Source organism: Carcharodon carcharias, chromosome 19 (assembly GCF_017639515.1).
Source record: "Carcharodon carcharias isolate sCarCar2 chromosome 19, sCarCar2.pri, whole genome shotgun sequence".
Lineage (NCBI taxonomy): Eukaryota > Metazoa > Chordata > Chondrichthyes > Lamniformes > Lamnidae > Carcharodon > Carcharodon carcharias.
The window spans coordinates 40,917,735-40,931,984 of NC_054485.1; the positions used below are offsets into that span (position 1 = coordinate 40,917,735).

Sequence of the window (14,250 nt, forward strand, 5' to 3'; positions counted from 1 at the left end):
TATGTATATCTTTGTTGTTTTTTGGTGTTTTCTCACAGGTCTCCTTGAAGAACATATATTCATACACTTTGAAAACTGAGGCAAATGACTCATTTGTTACTCCTGCCATCCCTGTACCTTCCAAGAGACAATTCCCTTTTCAGCAACCTTTACATTTAAGCAGTTGCCCCATTCATTTCAATGAAGCTAAATTCCTGATCAGCACGCCACATTCAGAGGTTTAAGATGACATGTCCACATTTGTCCTGGAGTAACACATTTTAGCACAGTCCTGGCACAAAGTCTTCTGAACGTGTTAATCTCCTATTCTTAAAACGTTAGGTTAACAAACTATCATGCTTTAATGACAAACTATCATGCTTTAATAGTTCAGATAGCAGTGTCAATTAGATTTTAAGTCTACTCTGTCCACCAATTAAATAATAAAGTTGATTTCATCAGTGCAAAGGAATGCAATTACATATAGGCAAAGTCTACGATGGGTTTGTTGAAGGATAGTTTTTCCTGTGGGCTAAATTAAAATTTTCATACACACAGGTTGATGTTTGCACAGAGCTAATTCACTAGTCTGTTGAAAAAACTGAAATGTGTCATTGAGTTTTATCTATCCAGTTTTTCAGACATTGTAAAGATAGTTGGGGACTGCATTTTTATGAGGGGCTGTCATACCTAGCAGGTAGATCTTGCCCATCAATGACTGGGAATTATATGTGAGGTGAGGAAGAGAATAACAATGGAGCCTTTTCAAGCTTCCCAAAGAATATTGGGTAGGTGTCTCTCAAAGCAGGTGGGAGGCACTTGGAGCCAGTGACAGCTCAACCCAGCCCAGCCTCCTCAACATACACAGGCTCCTGCCACCACATGACTGAAGTAAGCCACATGTGATTCAATTTTCCACTATAATTTTGATTGTTATTAATTTTTGTACATGGGAAGGCCTCAATTCTCCTGGGATTATGTGCATCTACTTCTATGATATTGGAGTAACTGTAGAGAGGGCAATTTTGCAGGGCAATATATTTTAGAAGCAATACATCTTCCATATAGGCGAAAAGGTTTTGCATTCTTTTGAACAACATTCTCTCTCTTAATTGCTCCCTCCAAGCTCTCAAACAACATCCAAGCTCTCCTCCTTTAGAATCATAGAATTTTTTCAGCACAGGAGGCCATTTGGCCCATCATGCCCATGCTGGTTCTCTGCAAGAGCTACCACCATTTCCCCATAGCCCTGCAAATCTTTCATTTTCAGATAATGATCCAATTCCCTTTTGAAAGCCATAATTGAATCTGCTCCCATCACAGCCTCAGGCAACACATTCCAGATTCTAATTTCTTGCTGCAGAAAAAAGGTTTTCCTCATGTTGCCATTGCTTCTTTTGCTAATTACCTTAAATCAGTGCCCTCTGGTTCCCAATCCTTCTACCAATGGTAACAGTTTCTCTTTATCTGCTCTGTCCAGTCTATCAAATCTCCTCTCAAACTTCTCTTGTCCAATGAGTACAGACCCAGCTTTTCCAAATTATCTACATACCTGAAGTCCCTCATCCCTAGATCCATTTTCTGTGAACATTTTTTGCACCCTCTGCAGTGCCTTTACATCCTTCCTAAAGTGATGGTGTCCAGAACTGGACGCAATACTCCAGTTGAAGCTGAGCCAGGGTTTTATACAGCTTCATCATAACTTCCTTGCTTTTGTACTCTATGGCTGTATTTATAAAGCTCAGGATGCTCTATGCTTTATTAACTGCTCTCTCAACCAACATGTCCTGCCACCTCCAATGATTTGTGCACCTATACCCCCAGGGCTCTCTGCTCCTACACCAACTTTGGAATTGTACCCTTCATTTTTATTGCCTCTCCAGGTTCTTCCTGACAAAATGAATCACTTCATACTTCTCTATATTAAATTTCATCTGTCACTTGTCTGCCCATTCTACCAACCTGTTTATGTCCTTTTGAAGTTTAACACAATCCTCCTCACAGTTCACTATACTTCCAAGTTTTGTGTTGTCTGCAAGTTTTGAAATTGTCCTAGGGCATTAATATTTATCAGAAAGAGCAGGGGTACCAACACTGACCCCTGGGGAGCTCGACTCTAAACGTTGCTCTAGTCCAAACACCAACTGTTTACCACGACTCTGTTTCCTACCACTCAGCCAATTTTGTATTAAGCTGCTACTGTCTCTTATATTCCATGAGCTATAACTATTCTCACAAGTCTGCTGTGTGGTACTTTATTATATGCCTTTTGGAAGTTCATGTCTATTTGGAAACCACAAACTTCTGTTTTAGAGGAGAAAGTGCTACCAATTGAGCCATAGCTGACACCGATAGAATGGCACTATGGAAGGATTTGAACACAAAGAAAAACATTCTAATTTGGATGCACTGAGAATTAATGCAGATGAGCAAGAACAGGAGTTATGGATAACTGGAAGGATATGGGACAGAATAAGGACAGTGGGATAAGTTGCAATTTTAATGGGTGCAGAATGGGAGGCCAGCCAGGAGACCATTGTTTGGAGTGCAAGTTTGGAGGTTGAGAGTTTCAGTGGCAGATAGGCTGAAGTAGGGGCAGAGATAATCAATGTTGCAGAGGTAAAAACTGGCAGTCTTTGTTACATAGGGGATGTAGGTTTTGAGGTTCACTCAGGGTCGAGTTGGACATAAGGTTGCAAATAGTCTGGTTCAACATGAGACAGTGGTCAGAGAAAGGATGGAATCAATGGCGAGGCTACAATGCTCTTAGTGGGATCTGTAGGTGGTGGCTCTGGTTTTCCCAATGTTTAGTTGGAAGAAACTGCAGCTCTTGCAGGTCTGGAAATTAGACAATTGTGACCACACAGAGGAAGTTAAGAAAAGTGGTGGTGATATGAATCAGGGTGTCATCGGCACACAGGTGGAAACTAATTTCATGTTTGTAAATGATGCTGTCAAAGAGCAACAAGTCAATGAGGATGAGGAGGTGGCCAAAGATGGGTGATTGGGATACTTCCAGGATGACAGTCGGGAGTGAATTCAGAAGCCATTGGTAGAGCTTCCCTGCATAAGTTTGTAAATGTAAGGTATTTGCTTTTCATGATGGTTTTAAAGGAATACTCTGTTCATATAATGGCATGTTGACAGAAAGGAAAATGTCTCTACCTGATCTGTGACCTGGTCCAACACAAGTAATGCACTGATATAATTTAATAAGAATTAATCCATGGGTTTATGTAAATAAGCTCTTACAAGATGTTTTAAGTGCTCTTATTCATGAAAAAAGTCTCCCTTCAACTAGCAAGCTGAAACTCAGGATTTTGCCAAACAGCTTGGGTGCATTTAGCATAAAAAATTGAGGATCAGTGAAGGATTTGAATCCTAGTTTCAACATTGGCATTATTTATAAATTACTGGCAGAATGGTATAGGAACTTCTAAAGCAAGCCGATGAGTCAAAACAAAATGTAAACAAATGAATCAGAAATTTATGATGCTTTGCTTTTGATTAAAAGTACAAAAAACAGGCGGCAAAAAAAAAACTGATCCTAATGGGTCAGATTGCAGTATCCACGGAAATGTACAGTGCAATTCACAGGAGTATTTTTAGCTTGCAGCCAAATTCTCAAGTGTTTCTCTGTTCCATAGCATTTGGATTTATCTAGTTTCTTCCCACCCAGCAATTTCTCACTTCTGCAACTGAAAGGAAGGATTATGCGGGATCTAAAAATGTTTCAACTGCTCATGATTTTAAAAATATATATATACACTTTTGGTTACCTCAATGAAGTTAAAGATGCTATAGGAAGTCTGTCACCTTTTTCTTTGCACTCAAATCATCCTCATTTGTACAAGCATTGTTGATATGAAGAAAATTCAATGTTGGGCTAAGGAATTCCCCTTGTTTTATTTTCGGCTTTCTGATTGATAGCTTTTAGACACAGAACATGTGTCTGATTCAACCAAGTGGTCAATCAATTGTTGGCATTCACGTGGGACTTGAATGAAGAGATGTAGCATATCCAAACTGACTTAGCCTCTGAGTCTAATTAGCAGGTACATGAGTACTGATGTTCTTTCAGATGTCACCATCACATCTCATAAGCACGTTATACCAAATGTTCAATAAGTACTAAACGCAGTTGGGACAGATAATCATCACTCAAATAATTGGACACATACCTTAGAATTGGGCTTTTTGAATATTTGCATGTAACCACTTAATGTGCTCATTCTAAGTTCTTTGTTACTATTTTAACAGTGGAATTACTCTGAAATTGGGAAACACCCTCATTGGTTCTGTCTTCACAAAGGAGGACACAAATATCATACCAGAAATGTTGGGAAACATAGGGTTTAGTGAGAGGGAGGAACTGAAAGAAATCAGTATCAGTAGGGAAACGGTGTTGGGGAAATTGATGGGATTGAAGGCCGATAAATCCCCAGGGCTTGATAATCTACATCTCAGAGTACTTAAGGAAGTGGCCCTAGAAATAGTGGATGAATTGGTCGTCATCTTCCAAGATTCTACAGACTCTGGTACAGTTCCTACTGATTAGAGGGTAGCTAATGTAACCCCGCTATTTAAAAAGGAAGGCAGAGAGAAAACAAGGAATTAAAGACCAGTCAGCCTGATGTCGGTAGTGGGGAAAATTCTAGAGTATATTATTAAAGATTTAATAGCTGAGCACTTGGAAAACAGTGGCAGAATCGGACAGAGTCAGCATGGGTTTATGAAAGGGAAATCATGCTTGACAAATCTACTGGAATTTTTCAAGGATGTAACGAGTAGAGTTGATGAGGGGGAAAAAAAGAGCAGGAATAACCAGGTCTTTTTCCAAATAGCAGGCAGTGACTAGTGGGGTACCGCAGGGATCGGTGCTGGGACCCCAGCTATTTACAATATATATTAATGATTTAGATGAACGAACTAAATGTAATATCTCCAAATTTGCAAATGACACAAAGCTGCGTGGGATGGTGAGCTGTGAGGAGGATGCAGAGATGCTTCAGTGTGATTTGGACAAGCTGAGTGAGTGGGCAAATGCATGGTAGATGCACTATAATGTGGATAAATGTGAGATTATCCACTTTGGTAGAAAAAACAGGAAGGCAGATTATTATCTGAATGGCTATAAACTGAGAGAGGGGAATGTGCAACGATACCTGGGTGTTTTCGTACACCAGTTGCTGAAGGTAATCATGCAGGTGCAGCAGGCGGTAAAGAAGGCCAGAGGTATGTTGGCCTTCATAGCGAGAGGATTTGAGTACAGGAGCAGGGATGTCTTGCTGAAATTATACAGGGCCTTGGTAAGTCCACAACTGGAATATTGTGTGCAGTTTTGGTCTCCTTATCTGAGGAAGGATGTTCTTGCTATAGAGGGAGTGCAGCGAAGGTTTACCAGACTGACATATGAGGAGAGATTGAGTTGGTTAGGATTATATTTGCTGGAGTTCAGAAGAATGAGGGAGGATCTCATTGAAATCTATGAAATTCTAACAGGACTAGACAGGGTAGGTGCAGGAAGGATGTTCCCGATGGCGGGGGAGTCCAGAACAAGGGGTCACAGTCTGAGGATACGGGGTAGGCCATTTAGGACTGAGATGAGGAGAAATTTCTTCACCCAGAGAGTGGTGAGCCTGTGGAATTTGTTACCACAGAAAGTAGCTGATGCCATAACATTGTATGTTTTCAAGAAGGAGTTAGCTTTAGCTCTTGGGGTGAAAGGGATCAAAGTAAATGTGGAGAGAGAGACCAGGCTATTGAGTTGGATGATCAGCCATGATCATGATGAATGGCGGAGCAGGCTCGAAGGGCCGAATGGCCTACTCCTGCTCCTATTTTCTATGTTTCTATGTTTAACATTCCCAACCCATAAAGACGAATTAACACCTAAAAGAGTCCTCCAGGTCTGGCTATGGAAGTAAAACCCAAGCCTTTCAAGATAGAGTTAAATGCTATAGACGTGGAGGGGAATAAAAAGCTTCAATGGGAGAACAACTCAATGGATTCAATGATCTGCCTCATCTTTGTGTTCTTGAAAGATTCTTCACTTCAGAACTCTCCATTTAAGAATGCAACTAACTACACGTGTTAATGAATAAATTAAAAATATTAACAGGGCCAAAGGCAATCCTGTCTTAAAAATGATGCTAAAGAGGTTTGGCAATTAATTCTCCTGGGTGAAGAAATGATTGACTCTGAGCTGACAGGCAAAGGGAAAGGTGTGAATTCCCATTAGCTACACCAGTGTTACAGTGGAGGTATATTAGAAAAATAATCCACTGGTTAGAATTCATGAAGTAAGTAGAGAAAGAGAAGGATAGGTTACTTTCTAATTCAATCTCAGTTTGGTTCAGATTATTAACTGAATGGCTCTCAACTGAGAGAGGGGAATGTGCAACGATACCTGGGTGTTTTCGTACACCAGTTGCTGAAGGTAATCATGCAGGTGCAGCAGGCGGTAAAGAATTTAATGGGGACATTATTAGCAAGAATGCTCACCTAAAGAGATCAAACACTTGATTCGGACATGTACATTACATGTACATTACAGTTGACTTGATAAGAACAATGAGCTAATAAGCACACTTATCTCAGCAGGGCATTGTCTCCTTAAATATATTTGTGCTATTTTTTTCCCCAGATCATTTCAGCTCACTCATTTATCATTAGATAAATATTTTGATAAAAGAACCAGCTGCTTGCTGAAATATGGTGCTAGCTTTTAAAGAAGAACCTCTGTTTGGTTACAATGTGCTCCTTTTCAGTAATCAATTTCAGGTACTGTGTTAAAAATAGTTTTAAAAATATTCTATGAACACTCTGAAAAGCACAGCATCCACCTAATAATAAGACAAGAAAATCAATACCTATGCATGTGGGCGGATCAGGCTGCCAGAAGAATCTATTGTCAATCTGGACACACGTGATGGTAGCTGCTCCTTGTAGGGCATATCCAGGGTCACACTGAAACATAACTGAATCTTGAGGCTCCCTGCTGTCTCCACTTCGAGTGCCATTCTGAGGAACCCCAGGGTCATTGCATGAAGTAGCTGTGGAAACTGTAACAGTTTGCAGAGGTTAAAGATCTCAGACAGAAAAAAAAATCAAAGTTATTGCGGATGTTGTTTATCCCACAATACTGCTAATTCCAGCATGCTTGCTGTATTGCCTTAGCACACATGCATGCACACATATTGTGACCACTGAGCTTGATAACAAATTTTACTTTATCGTAAATGTGCGGAAGCAGATTGGCTATTGCTGCATCGAGACACCCTGAGGCGTTTACAATCCCCTGTGGTTCACACTGAGGTAGAACACATTTTTAATTGGAATTTGATATTAAATATAAAATACATCTTGCAGATACTGGGAAATGACAACAACACTTGTTTGAGATGGATTCACAAGACTAGAACAGTCCACATGGCACATATTGAAACTCAAAAGGTTTCTTTCTATTTCTCCTTGGCTTATGGGTTTCCCTGACACAGCCAATTTTTTTTGCACATCCCTAATTGCCCTTGAGAAGGTAGTGGCAAACCACCTTCTTGAACTGTTGCGATCCCTGTGGTGAAATGATTCCCATAGCACTGTTAGGTAAGGAGAACCAAGATTTTAACCCAGCAACAAGGAAGGAATGGTGATATATATCTGAGTTGGTAATGGCATGTGACATGGAGGAGAACTTGGAGGCGGCAGTGTTCCACAAGCCAACTGCCCTTATCGTTCGACGTGATGGCGATCATGGTTTTAACAGTCGTTAAACCCTGAAAGTACACTGCCTGAATAAACTCTCAAATATATTTTTCAAACTTTCCCCTATATGTTTTTCTGTGGATCTCATAATGTCTTTTCCTAGCACATATATCACTTAACCCCTATCATCATATATTTGCTGTGCATCTTGAAGGTGCGTGGAAAGAGTACCAGGAATTTGCTGTCAGATTAAAGTAGTCAAAGGGTAGCTTTTACGGGGGAACAGTAAATGTCAGCCCTTAAACAGGAGTGTTTCAATAAAAAGAGGCTTTCTGTTACTGAGTTAAAATGCTTCTCAAATGCTCACTCTGTACCTGTTAGTGCTTTATGTGCAGTTTAATACTCTGGCTTGCTTTCCCCAAGTCTCATGTTGCCGGAGTTTCTGATGAGTTTTTAAGCCACTATTTAAGAAGACTGCAGCTGTTGCTCCTGTTGGCTGAGTCTCACAGGGATGTGAATACGAGCACTAGGCATAGTCCATCTTTGAATTAATCAGGCACAGCTGGCATATCTAATGCAAGCACAGCATTGTCAGGAACACAATGCAAATGATTATATACACTATTTTTTGGTAAGGGGGCTGTCCCACTCATCATACAACTGTGAATTTAATGATTGCTTTGCTTTGCTTTGCTTCCTCTGTGCTTCAGGCGTGACTTAACTTGTAGCAATGCAGCAATTTGGCGAGGATTCACAAAGCAGACCCATTATTTGGACTGGAAGCTAACCAGAATGCTCCAGCTCCACTATTTACTGTGCATTCACCGAAACAGAGTGCACTTACTTTAGTTTATCAACACAGCTGCTTAAAAAAAACTTTCTATTTTAAAGGGGTATGGTATTCACAAAAATGTGTTTGCCAACCATCATTTGTTTGATAAGAAACTAATCATGATAATGTCATCAGCAAGTACTTACTGAGCCATATTGTCCTAGCTAACTACTGCTTTTAATTCATCTCCCACACAATCTGGATTAGCAACTCCCTAAACCAACTTTAAGAGATTTTATTTAAGGTATTTATATGTACGCATGATTCGGATGGTCAAGTTTATTCTTAAAGGGGTCGTTTCCTCCTCTCCCACTCTGCCGAGTTTTATTCATTAGTTCCACTGGATTTGCCTACTCTTGCTTTGCTGTAATGGTAGTGTAACAACCTTCTTCCAATTTCTACTGATATCAGGAGGTGTAGGGGGCATCCTGGGTCTTCCCCACAATTTGTTCTTCGCCTGTCAGAAAGTTCCTCACAATCTTCTAACAACATTTGCAAACGGGGGAATCACTATGGTCATAAATCCATATTCTGTCCCTTGATGGCAGGAAGTACCGGCACAGGAGCCGACTGGGTTGTTACAAGCTAACATCTTCAGGAAATGTAATTCTTAATTATTTATTCTGTCTGACAGCATTTATTTGAGTACTTTATAAATCCAGCTTTAAATATGACTTCTATTCATCAGGGTCAGACACACTTGCTGCCATGGAAGCACTGCTGAACATCATTCAAGAGTGAACACACTTGCAGTTTTCTGTATCCACCCTCATTAGAAATTATTGGTTCGTGATAAGAAACAAGACCCATCTAACTCTTCGTCACTTCTAACAGGGGCAAGTAGCCAAGAAATGGTGGGTTATCAGTAACAGAATTGTAATACTGACTATCTGAGGAACAACATATCTTTGTAGTTAAATGTGATCTATAATATTTTAGAGTTGGCCCAACTGATGGTATCAACACCCTCGCGCCCTTGGTGCAATTACAGGGGTCATTCCCAAATTTCTCGTTTTCAGTGGGAAAGTCAGGCTTGTAGGGAGCAGGGAGTTGGTGATAAGGTTACAACAATGGAGGCCCGATCCGCCAAACCTGCTTCTAGAGTGCTTGGGGTCTCAGAATAACCCTTCTTAAATGCTTTCTGTTGCTCTGCTGCCTGTTGGCCATCTTCCTCCTGTAGTATGTGTAAGTGTATAATTTTCACTAATTAAATCCTTTTAAAGGCTAACCTACTCATATAGAAACTATATCTTTTATGAAAAGAATAAAGAACCTTCATCACATTGCGTGAATTTAGTATTTAAATAATTAGATTCTCAATCTCTTATACTGCTTCATCCAGTCAGCTCACTTCCCTCCACCTTGTCTCCAACTGGAGTCTACCAGGTCTTATCATAAGCTGCCTGAGAAATGAGCCACATGGGACCCTTCTTTAGTTTATTCAGCCTGTCCATAGTCAATATTAGGTCCCTGGTACTACCCCATCTGTTACGATATTAATTTGTTTTTTAGCAAGAGTTACTTGCGGCGTGTTTATTATAGGATCATTATTCCACCTTTGAAAGCAACGTCAAATTATGGTGTGCTCCTCCTTTTAGACATGGACATTGGTTTTTAAAGGAAGGCTCAGTAAAATAACATTATCCGAAAAGCAGTCAAAGGGCATGAAATACAGGACAAGAAGGGGTTTTATTTTTTTTAAATTAAAAGCTCAATCTGGGTGTGGTGCTATACTATGAAGCTTTCCATACAAAAGGCTAAGCCACCACCTGATCCGCTCTGTGAGTGACATCTCTGTAAAAATATATTGTCAGCATTTGACTACCTCGATTATGGATACTGATTGCAGCAAACTTAACATTAGCTGCTGAGCACCTCAGTTCAGTCCGCAAGTAGGACTCTGTGTTTCTAGCCTTTCATTTTAAATCTCCATCCTCCTCCCAATCTGATATCTCTGTTCTTGGCTTCATATACTACTCCAATGAAGCTCAACCCAAGTTCAAAGGACAGCGCTTCATTTTTCAATTAGGCACTTTACAGTCTTCCGATTCAACAGTCTAACAGTTTCAGATCTAACCACTGCTCCCATTTTTCCAGAGATTAGCTGTTTAGTAATGCTTCTGCTATTTTCCTTTTACACCTCCTCCAGACCCACCTTTTGTGTCTTCACTATCCCAATACCGTCTGCTTTTACCTTACACCATCTTCCTTTTTGTTATTAATCTCTCCTGCCTTGTCCCCGATCACAGTCCTTCCCTTTGGTTCTATCCTTGTCTCCATCCCTTGTCTGTCTCTGCTCTTGCTGAAGACCTTTTGCATCTCTAACCTTTTCCAGTTCTGATGGCAGGTCATAAACCTGAAACATTGGGCGGTATTCAGTGAAGGCTTTGGGGGATCTTGCCCACTGGCTGAAGAGGTGGCAAAAGCTCTGCAACGCTGCCTTTGGGAAACACTCAGAATATTAAGTGCCAATAAGGCATTTAACTGGGCAGTGGTGGGCCTTCCCCAGAATCAAGAACTCCCAGAAGCTGAAGACCTGCCCGCCGAGAGCTGCCATCCAAACATCCCACAAGCAAACATGCCAGAATTTACTTTTCAACTTCCTGCATGACAAGTCTCCTGCTCTCCACTGGGTGAATACAAGCAGTGGTGGGATGAGGCTCTTAAGTGAGCATTAATTGTTCACTTAAGGGCCTCAAGTGGCAACGGGGTGGGAAGGCTGTCCATGAGCCTTCCTGCCACGAACTTAATCAGGGCGGGGGCAAGAAGACAGTGGGGTCCCCCAACTGCCACGCTCCCTACTGATTAAATGCCCCCGCCATCAAACTTGCTTTGGAGGGGGGTGGCATTAAACTGCACTCTTTAACTTTGTTTCTCCACAGATGCTGCCTGGCCTGAGTATTTACGGTTTCTTCTGTTTTTATTCCTGATTTCCAGCAACCGCAGTACTTTGCTTTTGTACTATAAATAGGAAGGTGTGTTGTGCTCTCTAATGATAGAACATGGGGCTCCTCTTACAATATTGCAAGTTTTCATTTTATGTGCATACAATAATGAATGGGTCTTCCAGTGCCAGTGAAATGCTGGAATGTTAAAATGTGCTTCAATTCAGATTAAACTGCATTGCTTTTCACATGCTTCAATTTTAAGGTTATTCATTCATATTCCCCTCGAGACTTACTTAGGCAAATTCAGGTTCAACTGAATGGGATCAATTGTGCTGAATGAAATCTGTAATAGAGTAGGTGAGGAAAATTTAATCCTCTTATGTTTTCGGCCCCTTATTTTGCTTTCATTGTCCTTTCTGTTGCTCAAGCAAAGACTACTTCATTTTAATAAGTATATGGGTTCACGATGAATGATTTGTGATACAAATTTTGAACAGGTTTCCTGAAAAGTGCAAGCAAGAATTTACCATGTTTGTAATTGTGTAATTTGAAGCGATTTTGACATACATAAGTATTTGTTGAAACATTCCACCTAATTATATTCTAATCTACTACACAACAATAGGTTAATATTTCTGTTTAAATATTAAAATTAAATTATTGCTACTCCCAGATTCAGGCTCTGCAAAATTAGCTTATCCTCCTCAAGCACCAGGTCATTACCATAATTATCAGCTCTTCAATGAGGGCTTCCAAAACACTGAATAAAATAATAATTATATACGGTTTGAAACTCTGCTTCAGAGCCACTACAATGAAGAGGCAAGAACTCCAAAGCTCCAGGCTGGAATTCAAATTTTCGGCTTGGTCGTTGAACATTAAGGCCAGGATTTTCTGGCCCCGTCAGGGGTGGGACCCACCGCGGGCAAGGTGGTGTGCAACACCCCCCCCCACCCCCGCCAGAAGTCCATTGACTTGCAGCAGGACCGGAAGGTCATGGCGGCAGGTGGACACAGAAAATCCTGCCCTAAGTGGCCACTCATGTTTGTACCATGCATCAGGACAAAAGGCCAAAGGCTGTCATTACAGTGGCCTGAACAGAAGGCATCTGTAACATACATAAAGATGTGCAGGACATAGAAGCTGCACTCTGACTACACTATGAACGCTGCAAATCTTACTGGAAAAATAACCTGCCCAAATAGCTTAGTATTTCCTTGGAACTGCCAGCAATCTAAGGATTAACACATACCCTGCTTAATTTACCATAGATTCATAGGAATTTACAACAAAGAATGAGGCCATTCAGCCCATGCTGGCTGAAAAAGAAGGCCTAATCCCACTTTCCAGCTCTTGGTCCACAGCCTGGAAGGTCACACACTTCAAGAACATTTCCATGTATTTTTTAAATGTGGTAAGGGTTACTGCCTCTGCCACTTTTTTAGGCAGTTTTCCAGACTCTTCTTAACTCTCTTCTAATCTTTCTACCAGTTACATTACATCTACATTCCTTGGTTATTGACCTAGCTTTCTGCTAAGGGAATTAGGTCCTTCCAATCCACTCTATCTAGACCCCTCATAATGTCATACACCTCAATAAAATCTTCCCTTAGTCTCCTCTATTCCAAAGAATCTCAGCCTATCCAATCATTCCTCATAGCTAAAATTCTCCAGGCCTATACAACATCCTCACAAATTTCCTGTCTCTGGTCTCTAGTGCAAACACACCCTTTCTGTAATGTAATGACCAGAACGGTACACAGTACTCTACCTTACCAATGTTTTCTGTAGTTCTAGCTTAACAACGCTATATATTTTATGGCCTGGGTTATCAAAGAAAAGTATTCCAAGATGACTTGTTAACCACCTTATCTACCTGTCTGTTACTTTCAGCTATCTGTGAACATATACTCTAAGATCCCTATGTTCTTCCACTCTTAGAAACCTAACACTTATTTTACATTCCCTTGCCTGTTTTCCCTCCCCAAATGCATTACCTCATCTATATTGTGATCAAATTCTATTTGTCTCTTTTAGACCCATCTGACCAATCCTTTGATATCCACCAGCAGTTTACAGCCTTCTTCCTCACTATCAATCACATGAACAATTTTTGTATCTTCTTCTTAAGCATGCCCCCAACATTAAAGTCTAAGGGCGCAATTGTCCCCGATTTGCATTAAGTGAGGTAGCGTGCAGGAAAAAGGACATTTTATCTGCTGGCGAAAATGGCGGGTTTTCACACCAAATCGTCCCAATCCCGCCGCATTAATCATGCATTCCTGGAAACATGCCGTTTCGCTGGCGGCTGGCCTCCGATTCGCCCGCCATGCCGTCACCTCGCCACTTCCACACGCCGGGTGTCATATTTAAAGTGCAGTTGCACGCAGGCCTCTCAGTGCTTCCAGCCCAGGACTGCTGCACAGATGACATGGCCCCAAAAAGCAAGAAGGGTGCAGCAGCACCTGCCCACCAGCCCTCAACCCAATTCAGTGATGCATCCCTGGGACGCCTTCTGGACACCGCTGGAGCCTATTACAATATCCTCTACACCGCTCTGCTGCAGGAGGCCCATCAGTGTCACCACTACAGCTTGGGAGGCAGTGGCAGTGGTGGTCAGTGCCAATGCTGCACAGAAGAGATTCACCATCCAGTGCAGAAAGAGGATGCCCTCACCCTCTTGGGACAACTTGCACAAATCAACATGTGCCACCACACACACTCTGTGATACCCCCCTTTCCCCAGTACAGCCCTTGCGCTGCAGCCTATTCCCTTGCCTGAGGCCACTTCTCCCCCTTCCCTAAGCAAGCCCTAGTCCTGCAGCCGTTGAAAAGCCACCCCTGCCT

At 41.4% G+C, this 14,250-nt stretch overlaps 1 protein-coding gene across 1 annotated transcript in view; it reads right to left on the reverse strand.

Annotated features, from left to right (window-relative positions):
• Positions 1 to 14,250, reverse strand: part of csmd2 (CUB and Sushi multiple domains 2) — a 736,338-nt gene that overhangs the window by 336,489 nt on the left and 385,599 nt on the right. The window contains exon 22 of the mRNA XM_041212915.1: positions 6,852 to 7,043. Coding sequence (XP_041068849.1) covers positions 6,852 to 7,043 — 192 coding nt within the window. The remainder of the gene's footprint in view (positions 1 to 6,851; positions 7,044 to 14,250) is intronic.